Below are 23783 nucleotides of genomic sequence, written 5' to 3' on the forward strand. Positions count from 1 at the left end.
TCAAGTCAAACTTGACTCTTCCTCTTCCTCTCAAGTCAAGTCAAACTTGACCAAATCTCTTCCATGGTTGATCTAATCTAACCATTTGATTCAAGCCAACTTAATATAATGAATCTAATTCATTAAATTAAGTTGATTTAATGAGTCATAATCTAAATTAGACTCATTGAATACATGAATCAACTTAAGTCCAACTCAATTATCCCAATTAGGATTACTCTTAATCCAATTTGATTCATCAAATGAATCTAATCCTATTGGTTCATCCTATGAACCTAATCTCCATCCACTTGTTCTTTGTGTGTGACCCAATAGGTTCTTGTAACGTTGGCAATGTTTCTAAACTCCTTTAGAAACATAAGCAATGAGCGGCATCTAGCAATACATCATTGCTACCCAAGTTACAAGAAATGTTGAGATCCAACATCACCTTGTGACTACTAATTGTGACTCCTCATAATATATGACATTGTCCTTCTATCCTAGACATCTAGATTGATCAATGTGAGGCATAGACCGTGTCATCCTCTAATCAATCTAAATCTTGAACTCCAAGTAGACTCACTCGATCAAATGAGCTCAACATCTCATGTTGACTCATTTGGGCATGGCCATGCGCTTCGTGGTCTAACTCTATCAAGAATACCGATGTCGCTCCCGTCATATGGGAGGGATAGATCCCATCTACATCACTCACATCCCTCTGCATAATTCGTTATATACCCAGTAATCGCCTTTATAGTCCACCCAGTTACGGGTGACGTTTGACGAAACCAAAGTACATAACTCCTTATGTAGGGAACCATGGTGACTTCAGGTCTAAGGACTAGTAGTCATACTAATAGCCATATGAGAAAGTATATGACACTCATATAACGATCCATGATACTTTCTCATGGCGGGTCATTCAGTATACATTCTCTAATGTATACCCATGTGTCAACTTGATATCTCTATATCCATGACTTGTGAGATCAAGTCATCGAGTTGACCTACATGCTAGTCTTATTGCATTAACATTGTCCCTGAATGTTAATACTCGACTATGAATGGATTAAGAGTAATGTTCCCTATATCATCTCACTATCGGTTCAACTAACCGATTGATATAGGTGAGAACCGTCTACTCAAGGACGTTATTATACTTAGTTTATTTGGCACCAATACAAGTAAGCATAATAACCAAAAACCAAATGCCTTTATTTATATAGAATATGATACAACAAGTCCAAAATACAATCATCAAATGATTGGCTCTAGGGCTCTAGCTAACAATCTCCAACTAGCACTAGTGCCAATCAGTGTAGACTCTAAGCCCCAATGACCTAGTGTGACCATCACTTTTCTTGTACGATAATGTTGTTTTCTTTTTTAGAGGATGTTACTTAAATAAATGTACCGTTTAAAGCATCTAAACAACCCTATAATAAATTTTAATTATAATAATTAGAGGTAATTATTAGAATTATATATTGGAATAAAAAAATATAATTAAACTAAAGAATTATAGGTGATTAAAAAATTCTTATCTTAAATTGTTTTCATATATCTTCTTTGCAATAATCGCATATTGGTTTAAGTTTTTTTGAGTAATATGTTGTGCAGTTATAAAATTGCTCGAAGACATAGATTGAAATGACAACTCATTGTCTCTCAACTTCATTTTAAAAGGAGACTGATCGTTCAATTTTTTTATGATGTGCCAACACATAGATAAATAAGGCCACAATTTCATTAATGGTGACATTTTTTGTGGTTTTTAAACCCCCAACGTCTTGTATCATATCACACAATATCCTGAATGTTCTCCTATCCATTCGAAGTTCATTAATATTATTTCATCACTCTCTTTTATAAGGTTGAACATCCATTCCATATGCGTAATCTATTTGTCCTCCCTACTTTTTATTTGATGAATCTTACTTCGACGATATGCAAATATTGCAATTTGATAAAGTACGATAAACAAATAAACCATGAGCATTCCATACATATTCCATAAAGTGCACATTAATCTATGTCTTCTATTGTTATACGATGGTCATGCCATATTTATCTACATCACATAATGACTGATGTCGCCAATAATAAATCAAAACAAAACCATACAAAACAACCATTCTCTATAACCATTCCTTGTCTTCGTATCAAACATATTCATCTTACAATTATCTAAAACTAAACTCAACATAGGTGAACAGAGGGAGGAGAAGTCATTCACTTAGGAAAAATAATAATTTCAAAAAATCATTCATAGCATCCGAGAACAAAAATAAATAGATCAACTCACAATAGAAAAAAAATAAATAGATCAACCCACAACCATGCCTAAAATAATAAATAGATAAATATTATTTAACATCAAAAAAATATAAACACCATATACGACTTGAAGGAATTTTCGATAGAAAATTTCCCTCTTCACAAACACTAATATTACTAGATTTTTGGTTGGAATTCTTGTATAAATTCTTCATATTGCAAATTCTTCAAACCCTAAACTCCTCTCTTCAACAATTTTGGTTTGCCCTAAAATCAAAAGTCTCCTTTCGATGGCAGCTTTGGTTCAGACAAATTTGGGATGGGACAATAAGATTAAGGAAGGAGAAATAGAAGAAGGATGAGAAAGGAAGAAAGGAGAGGAGGAAGAGAAGGGGAAGGGGATGGAGGAGCTCGGACGGTCGAGCAAGAAGGAGGAGGAGAAATAGGTGCTGAGAAGAAGAGGGGAGAAGAAAGGGGGGCGGCCGAGAGGAAGAGAGTAAGAGAAGAAAGGGAGAAGAAAAGAAAAAAGAGGAGGAGAATGGGGATGAAGAGATGACGGTGGGTGGGGAAGAAGTGGGGTAGAGAAGAAAAGGAAAGAGGCGAGGGTTGGGTTGTCCAAAAAAAAAAAAAAAGATGAAATGGGGGAATGAGTTTAATGGTGTCAAAAGGTAAATAGGCTCGTCTCTAACGGGGGAAATGAGTTTAATAAAAAAAAATATGGAATCGTCACATCAGCGATCCCCCTAGAGCCGGTTCCATAGATATGGAGGGAGGTAAATGTAGGTATAAGCGCATGACAGAAACGTTAACCCCAGGCCATGACACCTTGACGATCGGGGGAAATAAGTTTAATGGTGACAAAAGGCGAATACGTTCTCACCCCCAGCACCCCCGCGAACCCGTCCCACGGCCAACACGGAGGAGGTAAATCACGGACGACTACTAGTCTTTGGAATAGTGAGTAGCACATAAGGGAGGTATTTACCTCGGCTTTGTTGAAATTTGAACCCCATACCTCATGGTGGCAACAACTCATGCACTAGCCACTAGACCGCTCCGAGAGGACAGGAGAAATGAGTTTAATGTGGTAAAAAGGTGAAATCGCTCACCCCCAGCGCCCCCGCTGCACCCGACCCTAGGCCATCACGAGGGAGGTAAATCACGGCAGCCAAGAGGGCAAGTGGTAGTGGGATGAGTTATACAGGGTCCAAAGATTTACGTTCCGATAATCCTATGATTCAACCCCATAATTTTATATAATAAACATATCATTACTTATCATCTCGGATAATAGATAATACGAAGAGTGGGTTATAAAATCAGAGTTATGAAACCGATATTTTAATTTTGATTTCTGTCTACCAAACACCAAAAATACAAATAAAATAAATTTTACTCTCATTTCAGCCTCCTCCTAGCACGCACCCTAGCACCCTATACAATCATAGGCTTAGTATTATTCTTTTCTAAAAATTACAGTTGATTAAATCGTAAATAAATTAAAGGTTCATAAACAAATTTAATATTCAATTTAATAAATTTGTTTATTTAATAAAAGAAATGAGTTCATTGACGTTTATAAAACAAGTTTAAATACGTGAAAATATAACACTCTATGTATCTAACTTATAGGACAATAATGCCGTTAATTGAATTTGATTAAAAAATGAGTTAAGCTTAAGTTCAATAAAAAAATAATAAATAAACATGAATAAATTTAATAAAAACTAAATAAATAATTTAAACACAATTCAACTTAACTCCTTTATTATCTCTGTTAATCGTTTTCTTGATCTCTAACCTCGCTAACTGGAGTATTGCTTATTATAAGGGATATTTTATCCAAATTAACATAGTAGAATTTTATACGGAAAAATTAGATATCTAACTAATTATTTTAGACCCGCTGAAAATTTAACTCTAATAACCAATTAAAGTCGTGATCTTATATTTATAATAATTTTTTTTTTCAAATGAAACTTGTAAATAGAGGATTATAGACTTATGATCATTCATTACATGTATTTTTTGATTTATCCTAAAAATTAATAAAAAAAATTTCATTACATCAGACTAATTACTCCCGGACTTATCAATAATATTAATTGATTTATCAATTTTTTATTATACCAGCTGCTGCGTAACCGGTGGGACATCCCCTTTCATTGTATTGGTTGTTGTTTATTTTAATTAAAATATTAATAAATATATATAGACCAGACTCTTTTATTTATTTTTCTAAATTACGAAAATAGATCTTCTAATTCGTAAATTACGGATCACAGGAGATGATCCACTATACGAGGATCTTTGATTTGAATAGACCCCACTTATTTAAAAGTGGAGTCCATCTAAATCAAAGGTCCTCGTTAGTGGATCATCTCCTGGTCAATAATTTACGGACCAGAGGATCCCTATGTCCTAGGGATCCTACGCAAATTACGGACTAAGAGATGGTCCACTGATATGGACCTTTGATTTAAATGGACCCCATTTATTTAGAGATGAGGTCCATCTAAATCAATGGTCCTCATATAATGAATCATTTCCTGATTCGTAATTTGCGGACTAGAAGATCTGCTCTTAAAGGATCCCTACTTGAAAAAAATTGATAATAAAATATTTTTTTATTTTTTAAAATTTAATAAAACCTTCAAACTAATTTAAAAAGTTAATAAATTAGATTTTAGGTGAATCGGTTGGTTGAAGCGAGCCGACTACAATGGTCGGCGCCGCGAGCCGACTTCGATCGCCATTGACGCGGTGTGCTTCGAGCACTCACCTCGAGGTCGACCAGCCTCGCTCCAACTCGATTGACATCTCCTCCCCCCTTCTTCTTCTTCTTCTTCCTATAAATCTTCCTCCGTCGATCGAACTCTTTTGAAGTAGGGTTCTTCCGCCGCCACCAGCCATGGCCGATTCCAAGGAGGTGACCGCCGCTGCTTTTAACCGCCCTCTCTCTGTCGGCTATCTTCTCTTCGGCTGATGGTTCCTCTTTTGTTCGGCAGGAGAATCACAGCACGGGCGGGTGGATGTCGGTGCCGGCGTTCGGAGAGTGGGACACCAAGAACGGCGTGCCCGACTACTCCATGGACTTCTCCAAGATCCGCGAGATGCGCAAGCACAACAAGAACCCCTCCCGCGCCAGCCTCGGCAACGAGGAGGAGCTCAGCAAGCTCGCCGGCAACGGATCCGAGGGAGAGGATCGCCACCGTCGCCGACGTAGCGATCCCGAATCGAATCTCCACCGACCCCCCATCCACCACAGCCACGGTTCCCCTACCGTACGCTCTTTTCTCCGACTTCTTCGACTGATTTCTGCATCAATTTCTGTTCTGTTTGCTCTTCTGATTTCCGCTAACATAGAAAACTGGGATTTTGTTTTAGAAAGTGAGATAATAACAGTGACAGATCGATTACTACGCCGATAAGTTTATGAAACAATTCCTACAAAAAAAAAGTTTTTGAGCTAATTCTTGATGAAAAAAAGAGAGTAAATCTTGTCGACATGGTTAGGCATTGGAAGAACAATGAAAACTTTTCACCTACTTCTTCCCGCAATTACTTACAATTATTTCAGTTTTCTTGATCAATTGGTTGCTCTTGTGAATTCCATTTAACCTAAAAAGGGGATTTTGTTTGTGAAACAATAAGAGAGTTTTTGAGTAATTCTTGGCAAGGAAAGAAAATGAGAAATTTTATCGGCTGTGTTGGACAAAAATTTGCCACTGGAACAATAATGATTACTTGCCAATTTTGGAGCAAATTGACGAAAGTGTTAGGGTTCTATCATATAATATAGGCCACGGAATTTGTGTTTACTAAGGTCTGGGCCATGAGATTGAGATGGTCACGAAATGAATTGATATCATTAGGATGGCAATGGAACCCACTGGGTGTTTTTTTACTATTGATCTTCTGCTGTAGGGAAGTAGACAAATAGTTAAAGACAACTGTAGTGGTGGCAGGCAGAATACATTGATAGTTGTGGCAGGCCAGACTACATTGATTCATTGATAGAGATTGATCAGCCCCCGGGATGGACTGCAGTGCAATGGTAAGTGGTGGGATGAGCTTCCTAAGTAATGAAAGTTCGAATCAAATCCAGGATATATTATACATGAGAAGTTCGAATTACTTGTGAGGACCGTCCATTATGATCCATCTGAGCTTCCTGATTTACTCAAGTGACTGATGAGAAACTTTTGTGAGACTGGACTGGTCATCTCTAGGATTAGTCGGATCATAAAAGTTGGATAATCTCATTAGGGACGAATATTTTGAAAATCGACCATAAGTTGTGTTTTAGATTTATCCGATAGGTGAATCAGGAAGAAAGACCGTCTATCTCTAGACTTAGTCAAGTGAAACCTAAACACCAAAATTATCCAAAAAAAAAAAAACCCTCACAACTAAAGACTTTTTATCAGCTTGTATTGTGTAGATAACTAAGGAAATGAGCCCCAGTTCTTATGGTCAACAAAATAGTTTTTGTTTTGGATTTGAATACTTTCTGTCAAATTTGTTAATCTTTAAATTAAGTCTGAGTCATATTCTGACCAAACTTTTTCTTTTCATATCTGTCACACATTCTGTATTCTAGGAGTGAATATTGAGTAAATTATTGTCATCATATATCAGTTTTGGAAAGCAAGATATATTTATACGGGAGTAAAATATGATATTGTTCACCTCAAACAGTCGAGTATCATCTATCCCACGGTAAATTAAAGCCAAGTAAATCATGGGGAGATTTTTACTTTAGCACAACGGCCCTTTGCAAGAAGATCAGACATCTAACAAGATATTTTATACCTACTGAAAATTGATCACAAAATCTATCGGAGTAAACATCTATGCAAATATCAATTGTGTCAACCGGAACAAGATATGTTTGTTTATATGAAGATTACTTAGAGAATCATCGAAGATACCACGTAGAACTTAGTTAGTCTATTTGTCATTTGAACATGGTTTCAGGTCAATCCACAATGATTAGCATGGTCAAAAGTTGTCATTCTTCCCATCGATCAATATGTTTATATGAAGATTACTTAGAGAATCATTATCGAAGATGCCACATAGAACCTAGTTAGTCAATCTGTCATTTGAACATGGTTCAAGTGTCGATCCACAATGATTAGCATGGTCAAAAGTTGTCATTCTTCCCATCGATCGAGACCAATACTATATCATTATAGGTAAATGTCATTTGTCTTGGTTCTTATGCTCGAGGATTACCTACTAATTTATATGTTTATATCTTGTCATGAGGCCGATAATACTAGGTCACTTAGGATGAATGATATGCTCTAATAGTTACTAAGATTTTTCTTTTTACAATTTTTTTGGATGATGCTTCCTTTAATTTTGTTAGTCGATCATGAATGAAACACCACAAAGCAAAGGGAAGAAAGTACCAGTCAAAGCACTAGGGACAATAAAGAGTGGCACCAAAAAAGGTGCATAAATATCCAATACTTCTGTTTGTTCCGGTTCCAGTTGTTATAGTCCCAGGTTAATTCTTTGAGATACAATTAGAAATCAGCACTAATACTAGATGATGTTGGAGGAGCATTATTTAATATAAGTAGAGCTTAGCAATCCATTAAAAATTAAACCGATAAAAAAAATCAATTAATTGGATTGATTATTGAATTAATCAAATTTTTTTAGTGATAGACTAATGCATAATATCAGTCAATCTAGATATATCAATTAATTGATCATGACATATCAATAAATTGATTTGATTTAATCAGTTTAATCAAAATTTGAATTTAAAAATTAAAACTAAACCAAATATATTAAAATAATCAAGATTTTTTTTTTTAAAAAAAATAATTTCTAAATTAATCGAATCTAACTTTCTAATTCCATCAATTCAGTTATTTCGATTTAATTGAGATTTTGCTCACTCTTAAATATAAGTCTTCAATGATTGTGAGGCTGATCTACTAAAATGCTAGAAAACTTGATGTTCTCGGGTGATGCTTCAATATTAGTAAAGCTTATTATATATTAATTCCGTTAACTTTTAGTTGATACATTTATATTTGGAGATAAACAATAAACTAGCTGATGAAAAAAATATTATAAGATTAAATCTGCGCATTCTTTGGAGTGTGCCAAATTATGACACTCCAAGTGTCGATATGGCAAGTCAAAAATCCAAATTTAGATATAGAAATGATAGTTTAAGTTCGCCCACACTAACAAAACCTTGACTTCTCGGGAGAGAAAACGAAAATAGTCTGCTCAATGTCTTCTTCTCATTATTTTTAATTGTTCAATTTGGTGTCTGCAGAGGAGGAAGAAATTCAGGGAGTACTTCCAGTGTTGTATAGGTGCATGAGTGGCACTTGCGGCTGTATGCAACCGCACAGGACCAAGTTCTCTCGTTTGAATGCTAATGGTGTTATTTGCAAGTTCTAAAGGACAGCCCGATGCATGATCATACGGAGTCTCGGGGAAAGATCTATTGTACACAATCTTACTCTTCTTTTTGTAAGAGGTTGTTATTTGCAAGTTCTCTAATAAAAAAAATATTGTAAAATAAATTATATGTTACTGAAATTCTGACTCTTGACTCTTCAATGTTTGCTCTTCTTAACTTCTTGTCATGGATGGAACTTGGCAAGCATAAAGTTTTTTCTAGGGTGGTAAACAAACCAAGCTAAGTTAAATTTTATAAGGTAATCGAGTCAAGTTAAATTAAGTCTAAAATAAATCAAGCATGATTGTTCAAACTTAATTTAATTTATTTTTTTATAAGTTTAAACTTGATTTATTTAGATATTATCAAACTCTCAATTCACTTATTGAATTGTTTGAAATTTTTTTATTTTAAATTTATTTGATAGATTATTAAGTTTGATAATAGAGATTTATTTTAAAAATTTATTTTTAATAAAATTTTTATTGATGAATATTGATTAATATTTTTTATTATTGAATATTATTTATAAATATTGTTTACAAATATTATTCATATATATATATATATATATATATATATATATATATATATATATATATATATATATATATATATATATTCAATTTATTCATTTAGTTTAACAAACTTATTTAATTAATTAAGTATTGAACAAATATAAGTTATTTTTAAGATGAACATTAAATTTGTTCATGATTTATTATAGAGCTCTAGTTTTCCCTTTGTCAGACACATTTGCTAGTATTTATTGGGAATTTACCAATAATTGAAATGATAAAGAAAACAGGATTTGACAAAAGTGCATCCTTAAATAATTTGCTCATCTATGTAAGTAATTCAAATCCATACTCCAAAACAACTCCCAACAGAAATACAGCTTCTGAAAAGTAGCTCCCTGTTTGATCCTACTCAAGATGGTGCAACTCTAACTCGAGTCGTTCTCCGAGTTTCACCTCTTCTCATTCAACAGTGAATCAACCTCTTTCACACGTCTACAGTTTCTTGATGATCTGAACCACATCTTCATCCTCAAGTTCATGTTCCTGTATCATTAAGTGAGCTTCACAACCGAGTATTATCATTGCGAATTTAAAGTAAACTCAATAAAATAGATCATTACCTTGCCCACTCTTTGTGGTTTATGCTTTGCACTCGAACCCCAAACCAATGCACTGCATATTTTGATCGGTACAAGTAAATGAATGGGGTCATCTTGGAAGAATGAAGAGAAGAAATAGTGGCACAACTTGAGGCAAGATGACTTACTATTTAAATTGCTTCAGCATGTCTTTATGAATTCTATTACAAAAATCTTCTATGGTTCTCCTCTTGGATGAAAGGATCACAGGGTCCTCATAATCCGGATTCAAGCCCTTTGGCTTTGTGTAGATCCGAACAAGATCGAGATACTCCCATATCTTTTCTAGAAGGCCATCGAGGTTCCACTCTAGGTGAGCACTGTTTTGAAGTTACACTATACAATCAGTCGCTTGAAGAATATCTTTCTATAAGAATCCTCTTAAAACTCGACCAACCATGTTGTGGGTTTAATATAGGGAACAGAAGGAAATGAAAGATAAGTTGATACCTGACCGGACAGTAGTGTGGAAGCTTGTCTAGGATTTCTAATTCTTCAACCGTTATCTGGTCTATCTTGTTTACGGCGTAGATGCATGGAATGTAAACTCTGCTGCCTTCAATTACATCAATTAGATCATCTGCTGTAGCATCGTATCTCAGGGAAATGTCAGCATTATGTATCTTGTACTCGCTACATATTGCCTTGACTGTTTCAAGGTCCAACTGTGTATTTGTAACTGTGGAGGTGAAGTTGATGCCACCTTTGTCTTTCTTTCGGAATGTTAGGTTAGGGGGTTCCTTATTTAACCTGCCATTTGATGAAAGTATTAGGGCTATGCCTTTGCAATCAGTGAATTGTAACGAGAGAATCAGTTTGGAGTTTACTCAAAATATTGATATAAATGTAACAATATTTGCTACTTTGTAACGACTACAAATAGCTTTCAAAACATGTAAACCATGAACTCTTATGCATCAATAACTCAAATCAAATCCTTGAATGAAAATGTCCACACAAAACTGCGCTGCACATGCACATGTACATCAAGTTGCATACTGAATTGCAATCTATCTGATCATTGATTTGTATCAGGTACTTTCAATGTCTATCAAAAAATCCACTAAATGTCAGCTTGAGCTTATGGCAAAGAATTATTCAGTTGAATCAACAATACATGTGAACGATCCCTGCCACTGATGCCCTTAAGTTGGGTGCCCAGATGTAGTACATCGGTTATGGTATATGGCCTCTAAGATTGATCCTCAAGGACCACGACATACATGATCACTAGAAGCCCATTAACCAACAAACACCATCAATAGCGAGAGTAAACCACAAAAAGGTGAAAAACAGGAGAAAAAAAAAACAGCATCTTATGTGAAATAGGAACTAAAGCTCAAACTTTTAGTGAGGAAAATGCTATACCAACAGAAGAAACAGTGACCATTGATCCAGATCCAAAAAGGTTCATAATTTTGAAAACTCATCAGATTATATGATACTATAAGCATGCTTTGAATTTTCTACAATAATATGAAAAAGACAGCCTATATTGGAAGGAATTCCTTGATATCTGCTTGCTTCTGAAAAGAACTTCCAAGATTAGTTTTTTGAGGATTTAGATGTAGATGATCACTAGAAACACACTACCCAATCAGGCCACCGACAAAGAGAAAAGACACAAAGGTGATAAAGAAACCAGAATCTTATGCAAAATAGGAACTAAAGTCAAAACTCTAGGGAAGAATGCCATACCAACAGAAGAAACAGTGGCCATTAACGTGTATCCAAAAAATGTTCTCAATTTTGTCAAAAGCATCAGTCTGAATGTTTGAGCTTTAACCGGCGATATACAAAAGACAGACTATATTGGAAGAAATTCCTTCATATCTGCTTTTTTTTTCAGAAAAGAACTTTTGCCATCCTTCAGTTTTTTTTTTTTATTATTAAGTCTCAGGGCATCATTCTGACATAGATGCCCTGATGCTTTAAGAACTGTTGCAACATGGCTATTTGTTGTTCAAGAATGATCTTTTGAAGTAATATTTGAACAATGTCTGGGGACCCAATGGAGTACCAATGGCAACTAACTAGACAATCAGGAGAATATAAAGAACTAGCAAATCTACATATCTTACAAGAAATTGATATCACCTCTAACTTTCTCATTTAACTCAGCAATACTAGTATAAGAATAAATAAACTCATCTCCTACTTTACCTTATGCCAAATCCCTCAAGCTCCTTCTCAATAAGCCGCTTATGAGTTATTGGTTTGATAGCATCAAGAACAATCAAGATGCAATTGCATGTCCTAGCTGTACTGATAACCTGACAAGTATTTGTTTCAGAATTAATGGATTTGGTATAGCACATGGAGGATGGAGTCAAGGAGATGACAATCTTTAGGATGACATAACCATGCGAAAGCGTGAATTCTTCTTTTGAATCTATTTTCTTCAGAATGTCAAATTCTTTCAACAAAAGGCAACATGTTAACTGTGCAAACCTACTTCATACCTGCCTTCCTCTACCCTTTCCATCCTTTGCACCCTCAATGATCCCTGGTAGATCCAGTAACTAGAGAAAGTCAAAATGTTAGAATGTGACTATCTTACAAAAACAAAAATTAGTAGACTAGAAAAGCCACAGGAAGATGAAATGCAATGCAAAATGGGCTTTACCAATATGTGACATAGAACAAACAAGAACATGACCTCACATAGAGGAAACCTCACACAGTTAATTTAAAAGTCGAAATCCTATTACGAAAGCTGATATTGTTGCTGTTCATGTGGTTTTGAGGGGATTACTTTTTTCTTATGTACAGCTAAAATATCTATAATTTGCTTCTATATAAGAATTTCATCCTCCATATGAGCTGAGAAACTTCTTGTGTATCTAAAGACCATCTAAATAATGCTCCAATACAGCCTTAAGAATTTTGAGTTGGTGAAATCCCTCCTTTGTCTTCGCTGATGGCATATACATGGCTCAAGTTTCATCGGGTCGTCAAAACTACCCATTGGGACAGCTCACTCAGTTCTGTAAAGTAAAGTTGTTTCATGGATTTTTTTCACATAAATATCCTTTTTTCCAGTCTTTAATGCCAACATGTCCTGATTGCTTTGTGGAACCCAGTAAGAAACTGAAAGTGGAAGATTTTAGTTGGCAACAGTGCATGGGGACACTGAGGAATTGACTGATGCTGTCAATATCTCTTCTCAGTAGAGACTATTTTCATTTCAATTTTATTTTTTCTTAAGCAGACTTTTTTGAACCTGTAGCGTACATACTCTTTCAAACTTAAATATCAAGATTCTGAGGTTCATCCTCAGAAACTGAGGTTGGCAGGCCCTTCAAAATCCCCTCCATCACTTTCTCAACAATGACCTTGATATCAAATTCAAACTATTTTACCAAACATTTGCCCCAGAAAATGAGACTATTAAAGCAAGCAATTTCTGGGGCAAACGTTTGCTTTGTGGATGCAAACACGAGGAAAGAACAACGATTATCCATTGCAAACGTCTGCTTTCTGAGGCAAATGTTAATGTGACTCTGGTACCAAGGTGGTTAGTCAGAAAGTGATAGAGGTTTAAAAGGGCATGTCAATCTCAGTTTCTGAGGATAAACTTCAAAATCTTGCTACTGAGAAGAGATATCAACCTTCTGCATCAGTCAAATACAGTTACCAACCAGAATATTTCAGTTTCAGCATTAGCAGAACTGACAACTGAGTGAACTTTAATAATGGGTAGATCCGAAGATCGAGTAGCCTGAGTTATGTATGGCATCTGCGACAAGAAAGGAGGGATTCAGAAACTCAAAAGTCTTAAGGTTGTATTGGAGCATTATTTAGATGCTCTTCAGATACAACAAGAAGTTTGCAAACTCATATGAAAGACAACATTCCTATATATGAGATGCAAATCATAGATCATTCAATTGATGAGATTCAAAACCACACGCACAACAGCAGCAACTTTCGATCGATAAGATTTATCTTTTCTTCTGTGCTTATGATTTTCTCCATTTGAGGTCATGTTTCTGTTCGTGCTATGTCTATTTGTTTTATGGCATGTATATTGAACTAAATTCTCCAAGTAAATAAAAGCAGCAATTTAACTTGTATCACTATCTTAATAAGAGAAAAATTAAAGGTAAATTCCAGGTCTATTATTTATGACTTTGGAACAAGAGGTATTTTTCATATCCCAGAACATCCATGATTCTAAGTTGCACAATATATGGCTGTTCGGAAAACAGAAGATAACTGGGAACTATTACTTAGAGACTGTTTATGATAACACAGCTGAAGTGCAGTGTCCATTGGTTAAATCTGGGACATCAAAAGCTGTAAGGTGCAAGACTTCTTTATGGAGAAGAATAGCAGGATGGTCTAGGAGGGTTAGCAGCAGCGCGTTTCAATTGCTGCAATTAGATGAACTTTAGAGTATTTCAACTAAGCAATGCTCAGGTCTCAAAACAGTTGGCAGGAATGGATTTTGTTAACGAGCAATTATAGCAATTTTGTGATTTCAAACTTTTTAGTGAAACCTAATGAACAATACCAATCCTAACCTAGTTAAGGTTAGACTGTGCATTTGGTGGACTAGGGCTATTACTGGGGTCAATAAAGGGACCACAATCCTGTGTTTTATTCATTTTTGGTCTTCTAACTATAGAATTTATTTGTCGCCTTTGAACATCACACCATTGAACCAATAAAAACTTTCCTTATGAAGAACTAACTTCTTATACTAGGTCATAGAAGGCTTTGCCTTATTTCTCTTTCATAAAATTTAATCTCATAAAATTTCCTCAGTCTTTGTCAAAGTACCTTGATGGGAACAGTAACTATATAAGGAATAAGCAAACTCCTAGCCAGATTAAGTCCTGGGTAGGCTAAGTAAGGAAGGCATTCAACCTAACCCTAAAAATAGCCGGGGCAACAGTGACAGTGAGATCCTTTACAAGTGAAGCTCAATGGAAATAAACAGGTTGATATTAGGATAAGAAGAACAAGATATCCTCTCTCTTGGCCTAGATTCATCATAAACCCAACTTGACAGTTTTTATTTACTTTTTACCGTTCACAATTACAATTCACATTTTCTGTTCACTTCTACTGTTCACTAATTTACACAACTTCGACACGAAGCATAAAATTTTGGTATACCAGGTCAAGGTTTAAAATTTTGACCCATGCCGAGGTTTCGGTCTCAGACCGGAACGATACGATTTTAGTATCGTATCGTGCCGTACCGATATAGTTTCGGTATTTTTTTTTATTTATATATAATAATTATAAGATAAATATATTTATGATGTATATAAAAATATGCCATGCCCTGCCTAAAAAATTGTTCCTCGTGTTTTATAAATTGTTGTAATTCTTGATTGTCAAACCACATGGTTTTCATGGCAAAGTTCATACCTTTTTTTGTCTATCCATAATCCTGAAATATTTAGTGAAGTTTAATATAATAGTCTAGATAAAGTATCCGCTAGTATTCCCTTAATATGTTTCCAATTGATTTTAATCCTTCTGTGAATTTAAGTCACAGCTTGGTGGTTAAGTTTTTCTTAAACTCTTTGTTTGCTGTCTGTATTTGACTATAGCTTCCCAGTCAATTCTGATAGTAATTTCTTGCTTGTTGCAAATAAATAACATGAATGCATCAAGACAATAAATGACCGCCAGAATTCATAATCGAGGGAAGTCAAATGTCCTTTTTCCTTGTATTTTCTTGAAGCATATCTACATAGGGCTTTAGATGTTTTAGGGTCACATTTGAAAACTTTTCTGAATAAAACTCCTCCCCATCCTGACTCACAACCATCTGTTTCGATTACCAGATAATTTAAAGGAAGAGTTAAAACTAAAATGTTTTTTACCATTTCTTTGATTTGTTTTATTAGGTCAATATCGTGTTAATTAAAATATCTTTTGCCTAGGAATTGAAGTTTTATTGTATAGAGGGTTATTAATTTTGCCAATATTTTGTAAGTAATGTCTAGCATAGTTAAGTAGTCCAAGAAAGGCTTGTAAAATCTTTGTATCTTCCATTTTATCTGGAAATGCTAGTAATTTTGCAGTAATATGTGGTTGGAGGGTCATTTTTCGCTCCTAGAAAGTCTATATGTTTTATAGCCAGCTTTATCTTTTTTTCTAGAGATAATGAGTTCATATTTCTCAAAAAGGTTGAAAATAGTACTTGCAAAATATTCCTCTTTTGTTTTTGAGAAGACTAGAACATCGTCGATATAGACACATGTAAACATAGAGACATTTATAAAAATATCATCCATTTTTCTTTGGAAAATTTGTAGTGCTACTTTATGTCCAAATGACATAACTAACAATTCAAAATGTCCTTCTGGACATGAGAAGGTGGTCCATTCAACTGACTCAGGATGCATTTTTACCTACCAGAATCCTAACTTCATATGAAACTTGGAATACCATTTTGAGTTTTGAATTTTGTTTAGAAGTTGGTCTTTATCTGATATTTTGTATCTATCATCTTAACAGTTATCATTTAACTGTTTGTAATTAAAGATCATTCTTGACTATCCGTGTCTTTCTCAAATCCTTTATTTAGTATAAATGTCGGGTTGTTATGTCTGGATGTGGATCGTTGGAATGCTCCTATATTTACTAATTGTTTAATGTGCATGATGCATTCTTCTGCTTTTCAATTAGTATATCTTAAATCTTGTTTTTTAATTGTTAGATCTAGATTTATTATGGGAAGTTTGCACTAGATTTTATCGCTTTCCTAGTATATTTTCTCCAATCTAGAAATTAGGGAGTCTACGGTGGGTTGAGTGTTTAATAAGTGAAGTAAATATGCTACAAAGAGTAAATCTGTAGGAAGATCTAAGTGCTCAAGATTTTATGTATTTGTTTCTAAAGAAGGATCTAGATAGGTTAGTACAGCCAAGTATTTCTAGTTTTCTTGGACATTTAACAAACATGATCCTTATTTGGACAAGTGCAATCTTTATTAATATAGGTTGCTGGTTCAATTGAGGTACTAGGCCCTGCCTCTCAAGCGTGCACGCTTGAGGTGCAGCTTATATATATATATATATATATACCAAAAATGTAGATAAAGAAGAAAATAATTAAAATATGACAATTTAATTTTTTCAGGAAAATAAAAATGTTTTAGTGGATAATGTATCAGGAAATAAGTTTATATGAATTTATAAAATTTATTGGATTTTTTATGGATTTTAAAGGAATATTTTAATATTTCATGGAGATAAATGAATAAGAGAAAAAACCTGTTTAAGAATACCCATTTAAAGTGGGAGTTGATTGATTATAAAGTTAGGTTTCTCTTATTAAACCCTAAGTTGATCAACTCACCTCCCTCTTGCACTGCACGCACGCGGTGCACCATCGCCGAGCTTCTTGCCGTGTCGAAGAACCCCTACTCCGGCCATCGAGAGCAGCCCTACCTCCCCGTGAGCACTGGCGGCTGTCCGTCGCCACACCAGTCTCCTTCGTCATTCATCTCTCGCGCACGCACAGTGCTGTTCACCGCGCACGATCAACGGGCGTCTCGACCAATGGTTGGTCGCCGACTACTCCGCTGACCTCGCGAGCGGCCAAGATCAGTGTCCATCTCTAGTTCTCCTCCCTCCTCTTCGATGGGATCTCGCGACGATAGTTTCGCTGTGTGATCCGAGCCGACACCGCATCTCTTCCTCGTGCACTAGCAGTACTGCTCTTTGCCACGCAGTCGATCCGAGCCCATGCAGTGTTTATTTTCTTCCCTCCGCATTGTCTTCCCCGAGCAACAACCACCGCCGTTTGACCTCTGCCATCCCTGTGCGCGTACAACCCTCGCAAGGGTCTGCCAGCCACCAAGAACATCCTCCGGATGTGGCTGGGTGTTCCCTTGGCACTACCGTCACGAGCCGTTCCAGCCACACTGGTTCGTTCACGACTGCGATGTGATTCCACACCCTCCATCGTTTGTCCCTCGATGTCTGCGATCTCATTGTAGTTGCTGCCCCGACCCTAGCGTTGCTGCCGCCGTTGCCTCCGGTAAAGCCATTTATTGTTTCATTAGGCTGATTAATTAGTTCATAGATTTAGTTAGTGTTACTAAGTTAATTAATTAAGATTTGTTTAATCAATTGGGTAATATTATGTAGTTAATATGTTTAATTAATTAGCTTGTTAATTAAAGTTTGTTTGATTTATTAAATGATCTTCGATTAATTAATGAGGTTTATATGATTAATCAATTTCATTGAGAAAATAATCAATTGGTCTAACTTAATTAATGAGTAGATAATTGATAATTAATTAAGTTTGATTTAGTGATTCATTGATAGATTAATAGATTGATTAATATCTATTAAGTTAAGTTGATTAACGAATCATTTGATAAGGGATATATTAATGTGAATCAAATGACAGGTGGATTAATGGATTAACATATGATGTGATTATAGATAAATTAGTTTTACTAACCATTGGATTAGTTGAATTATTAATTAATTAGTGAGTTGATTAATTAATCAAGGGATAAATAAATTAAAAAGTTAATTAATTAATCAATAGGGTTTGATTATTGATTAATAAACTCTTAGATTCCCTATATCCTATATTTGTAGGATTTGAGCTCAATGCGATTTCACGGACTTAAATGATTTAGACACGCTACATCGAGGTGGGTAGATTCTGCTTGTCTTTTGCGAGCTTTGATTATAGTGCAGGATTATTTATTGTCATGTTTTGATTGAATCACAGCTACTTGCTTACCTTAACTATGCGCTATATTATTCCTGAGTTTGATACCTTATTGTTGTCCTTATACGTTAATCTATTGTTGATAACTATGTAGCCTTGTTTATTATCCATGATTGTGTTGATATATATATGCATGATATTACCAGACCTTAGTGTAGGACATTGGATATTTTGCTAGACCCTTTAGTGGATGATTTGACTTTGTGTTTATTGTTAGGATGATCATACCGTAGTATAGGATATTGAACATCTTACTAAACCTGTGTTTGTTACTCATACTATGGTGTAGGATATTGAGTATCCTAATAGACCCTTATTGTTAATTAGACCTATAGCTTATGTTCATGCATTTGTGTTAAAGTATGTGTTATATACTTAGGCTCGTGCCTATAGACCACTGATATTATATGTAGTATAGTTATATACTGGTGTGAGGGCATATATGTTAGTGAGATTATACTGACCTGTACTTGATGGAAATCACTCCTAGAAAAAGGGTAGTGTATTCCACTAGGATTTCCCCTTTGAATCAACCCCTAGGATTACTTGATCTTGATCACGATGTTTATTATATCTGAGATGATTTCAAGGAATTAGTCGAGATATTAATGCTAGGTTACTAGTAACTTGAGGACGTGATTGTCTATGTTCTGTCTACATATTAGTAGGATTATATCGTAATATAGGGCACCGAGTATCCTAGTAGACCCTTACTAGTTATATAGGCTCATGCCTATACATTAGTAGAATTATACCATAGGATAGGGTTTCGAGGATCCTACTAGACCCTTGGTTGCTATACCTTGTCGACCATTGTCTCCTATTCATGGTTGAGAGAGTCGTCAGCAACTGTTGGTATATCCTGTCAACCATTGTCTCCCATTTGTGGTTGAGAAAGTCGTCAGCGACCGTTAGTATATCCTGTCTCCCATGCGTGGGTGAGAGAGTCGTTAATGACCATTGGTATATACCCTGACCATTCGTGGTAGAGCGTTCTCCTGTAGAGACTAGTTATTTACCCTGTCCGCCCACGGTACCATCCGTGGTAGAACGTTCTCCCGCGGGCAGTGATTAGTCATTTACCCTGACTACCCACGGGACCATCCGTGGTAGAGTGTTTTCCTGCAATCAATGTTTGTTATATACTTGCTATATATCAGTCATGTGTTTGTTAGTGCAGGTTTGAATGTGCTGTATGTACTCCCGATTTGTTGGTTATACTTAGTTGAGCAGTTAGTGAAGTGTTATGTTATTGATTATACTTTTGGTTAGCTGGTGATTATTTTAGGACACCTACGTTGGTTAGTAAATATTTTATCTGAGACTGCATCCTTTGATCTCCTGTCAATATATTATTATACACTATCTTCTTCTATCCACTGAGTTGTTATACTCACTACCCTTTGCTTTTCTTTTGACTTTCAGGTTAGCAGATATAGGATGTGTGTCGCTCAGAGGTCCTGATTGCTAGTCTCGCTCGAGTTGGGTTTTCGTTGAGTTGCTTTATTTTATTGTTCCTGTTGTGTATGGTTGTAGTTTCTTTCTATATCAGATTTTGAGTATGTTCACGTGTACATCCATACATACATGCATTTATCATTTTGTAGCTTGTGGTGTTGTATTTAAGTGATTTGATATTAATTATTTCATATATTATCACTAGAGGGTACCGTTCACTTTAGAGGACAAGTATACTCTCGGGACGTGACAGTAAGAGCCTAAAATCCTTCTTCCAAATTCACAACAATCATATATTTTCCGTTAGGGGAAGTAAATTCGGTGCTACTTCCTCTTTGTTATCTTGTTCAACAAGAACCTATTCAATCTCAGGCTTTCAGAATGCACTCAACCTGAGTAGCCAACACACAAGAGTTGCTGAGAACAGCAATAAATGGGCAGGCAAAATTAGTGACATGATGGGGGTAATAAATGAACTAAATTATATCATAAACCCAATATAATGAGAGATAACTGCATCTCAACATGCTTGAACAGTAATAAGAACTTAATGAGTTACCTGAATTTTAGCGCCTCTATACATGATGACACCAGGAATACAGGTTAAAGTTGTAAACTCATATGAAGCAACCTGTTACATCAACGACGTTTGGAGTTGTAAAAAGACACATTTCGCTGGACTTGACAAATATAAAACCAATAGATATTGTTTTCTAGAGAGAAAAAAACTTAAACAAAACAAATTTAGCACATAAAAAACATATTATCCTTCAGAATACATAATACAGCATCAGCTCAAATAACAACAACAGGCAATTTTGAGCAAACTACTTGGGATTGGCTACATGGATTTATCCAACATTCTATCATTGACTGAATCAACCAAATAGGATGGATTAAATAAAATATGGGATCAAGTATCTCTAAAATTAGAACAGATCGAGCAAGCCAGTTTGGTTGACCAATACATCGACTCAAATAGCCAATAAAAAGAGGAATCTTAAAGTAGCATATGAAAATCTCAATCATAAATTCTTGAAAAAAAATAATACTTCAAAGCAACCGTTTAAAAAACCTAAATTATTTTCTAAAGTAGCCATCAGCAACCTACTAAGATTGCTTATATGCATCATCAGTTTCTAACTAGACATCTGCTAAACTGAATTTTCTGAATGATTGTAGAGAAGTTAAGATGAAAACATATAGAAACAAGAAATATTCAGGTCTTGATTGTGGCAGTGTCAATTGCAAAACCATCATTTTGACTAACAAATCAAATACTTGCAACATGAACAAAGAGTTGGACATAGAATTGTATTAATCTTTGAGGTGAACTGGAAGAGAAGGAAATTGATACGAACAACGATGAAACAAAAAAACAGGTGTGAACACAATACAAAGAATAAAAGTGGTATACCTCTGAGAAAGTGCCAGTTAATTTATTTAACAGTGTCGATTTTCCAACAGAGGGAAATCCCACTAGACCAACCCGTGCATCTCCACTTTTAGTAACATCAAAGCCTTCACCAGCACCAGCACCACCTTTGGAAGGAGGAGCCAAGAGCTCCCGTCGTAGCTTTGCAAGTTTTGCCTTCACATATATAACAATCAATAAATGCACACAGGAAAATAAAAGACAAAAGGAAACAGTCACATGCTCTGAAAGAAAATGAGTCATAGCAAATAAAATGAAACCATAGAAATACAAAAACTATTGTACGAATGGTACTGCAGATAATAATAAGTTCTCATTTTCCTTTCTCTTGCACGAGCACAAGATTGTTTATCACTGATGATTACCTACTTAGCTTAATGATTGGATGATGATGCACCAAGGTGATTCCAATTTCCTAGAGGAAACATTTTAAAATGCTGGATGAGGAGCAGTGCAATTTAATGGATTCTAGGTGGGCCAACTAAGCATTTATTCTTCTTTCCTGCAATGCAGCAGCTTGTTCTATAGCTAGAAGAGCTAAAAACACTCACCACCATAACCAACACATCATCTTATCCTTCCAGCTAAAAACAACTAAATATGGCTTAATAGTTATGAACTATTAGGAGATAGATCCACTTCTCTTAAGGAAAATGGTTCCTCTACATCAAAGGATAACAAACAACAAAATTAGTTTGGCAAAGAAATCCAAAAGGCAAAGAATGCTGCTTATCAGAAGGATCTCATTGTTGGAAGAGTTCCATGATCTTAGACAATGTCAGTGTCTCAAGTAAGTCAAGCTCATGGTGGCCGGTACATACTCAAGACAGAATTATCAAGTTGATAACGATTCTGTTAGGCAGTGTTAGAGAGTCTCCATGACCTGAGGGGGGGGGGGGGTTGAGTAAATAAGTATCCATCATGTTGACATAAGCAAGGAACCATAATCTAATATTGGATCACAGTAAATAAATAGAATCAACTTCCCATCAGCTAGACTTATGACCAAGAACCTGCTTACCATAAAAAAAAAAAAAATCTTTATTAAGAACATCAAGTTCAACAACAACAATCAAATCCTTGATGAGGACTTAAAGTTCCTCTCTATGAAAGATAAAACATTTTAATGTATAAATATAGAAACCTACTCCCTGATAATTAGGACTAACAGCTAGAAGTTTCGCATAAGCAACTTCAAGCAGATGAAAAGGTAAGGAGAATAACCTTCAGTAGGCCGAGATGGTGTGCTGTTGCCTTATTCTTCTGCGTCCGTGCCATCTACAACAAAAAATAGAATTGACACCATTAGCATCTTAACTGTAGTCCAAAGAATACAATGACAGAAGATTAAATTGTAAAACTGATCACTGAAATATATCCATAGTAGAAGCCGGAACTGCAATGGACCACTCATCTTCTAAATAACCATCACTAAATCCACACACGCAATCAGTTCCAAATTTTTCAAGGAAAAATGAACGCCATCAAGCAAAATAACAAATGCCCAAGTAAATGCAAGCAGGCCCCGTACTGGCCAAATCAGAGACGATCACGACCACTCCGAACTCCGCGAGCAACTCAACTAGACTCAACTCACCCATGGGAAGCTAAGTCTGATCGGACACCCAAACGAAGGTCGAGAAATATCCCAGGATTGATTCGCAGAGGGGATCGAACAAGATGGAGAGAGGATTATTGAAGACTATGAGATTAGGTTACCTCGTCTTCGATGTCCTTGATCTTTTGCATGACGGTAGCCATTGCTGCTCACCGATCTGCCAAACGAGCTCGCCTTTACCCTTCAGACGGCGAACAGTCTAGAGGTTTCGGACGTTGCGGCGGAGCCGTAAGGAAAGCGGAGAGGGAAGGGACTCGGGAGAATTATTAAAGAATTTTAAATTACTATATAAATATAAAAGTTACACTAAACTTTAAATAAATTGGATTTATTATCTAAATTGGACTTCTAAAATTAAATAATTAAAAAAAATTAAAATGGAGGATTATAAGAGATGGACAAAAATTTAAAAAAAAAACTTAAAAGCATTTTGTTTTTAAAAATATTAAAAACCCACCCTTTCCTGGTACGTAATATTATTTTAATAGTTAGACATTTGGAAAGAATAAATATTAAATTTGAATATTGACGAAAAAGTTTTTTAAATTTAGTAGAGTAAAATTAAAATAGATTCAATTTAAATTTAATAATATTATATGTAATAAAATATGAAATAAAAAATTATATATAATTAAGTGGTTTAAGTACTCAGTATCATATTTTTTAATAAGATAAAGGGTTTGAGATATATAGTTTA

The 23783-nt window shown here is 35.2% G+C and overlaps 2 protein-coding genes across 3 annotated transcripts; one reads left to right on the forward strand and one right to left on the reverse strand.

Moving 5' to 3' along the window:
* The first annotated feature begins 4949 nt into the window (after positions 1-4949).
* On the forward strand, positions 4950-8859 carry LOC122045773. 2 transcript variants are annotated; one of them, XM_042606144.1, is made up of 4 exons: positions 4950-5191; positions 5271-5546; positions 7640-7724; positions 8570-8859. In XM_042606144.1, exons 1-4 carry the CDS (start codon positions 5174-5176, stop codon positions 8695-8697), a joined length of 507 nt encoding a protein of 168 aa, XP_042462078.1. In that variant the 5' UTR covers positions 4950-5173; the 3' UTR covers positions 8698-8859. The 2 variants fall into 2 exon arrangements, with proteins under 2 accessions (XP_042462078.1, XP_042462079.1); XM_042606145.1 differs by lacking the exon at positions 7640-7724.
* A 649-nt stretch (positions 8860-9508) lies between these two features.
* Positions 9509-23345, reverse strand: LOC122045772 (developmentally-regulated G-protein 3). Its single transcript, XM_042606143.1, has 10 exons — positions 23188-23345; positions 22693-22746; positions 21451-21624; positions 20593-20664; positions 12320-12379; positions 12021-12130; positions 10308-10607; positions 9986-10177; positions 9840-9891; positions 9509-9762 (listed from the first exon to the last, which is right to left on the reverse strand). The coding sequence occupies exons 1-10, from the start codon at positions 23227-23229 to the stop codon at positions 9712-9714; spliced, it is 1107 nt and encodes a 368-aa protein (XP_042462077.1). The 5' UTR covers positions 23230-23345; the 3' UTR covers positions 9509-9711.
* Positions 23346-23783: the final 438 nt, after the last annotated feature.

The sequence above is a fragment of the Zingiber officinale genome, chromosome 2B (assembly GCF_018446385.1).
Source record: "Zingiber officinale cultivar Zhangliang chromosome 2B, Zo_v1.1, whole genome shotgun sequence".
Lineage (NCBI taxonomy): Eukaryota > Viridiplantae > Streptophyta > Magnoliopsida > Zingiberales > Zingiberaceae > Zingiber > Zingiber officinale.

Excerpts from the sequence above, each read along its gene's own strand:
- LOC122045773 (XM_042606144.1), top strand. Across the intron at positions 5,547-7,639 it reads ACAGCCACGGTTCCCCTACC|TCGATCATGAATGAAACACC; the intron begins GTACGCTCTTTT and ends TAATTTTGTTAG. Across the intron at positions 7,725-8,569 it reads AAAGAGTGGCACCAAAAAAG|AGGAGGAAGAAATTCAGGGA; the intron begins GTGCATAAATAT and ends TGGTGTCTGCAG.
- LOC122045772 (XM_042606143.1), bottom strand. The coding sequence starts at position 23,229 with ATGGCTACCGTCATGCAAAAGATCAAGGACATCGAAGACGAG. Across the intron at positions 22,747-23,187 it reads TCAAGGACATCGAAGACGAG|ATGGCACGGACGCAGAAGAA; the intron begins GTAACCTAATCT and ends TTTTTGTTGTAG. Across the intron at positions 12,380-20,592 it reads ATAGAGGCGCTAAAATTCAG|TTACTGGATCTACCAGGGAT; the intron begins GTAACTCATTAA and ends GACTTTCTCTAG.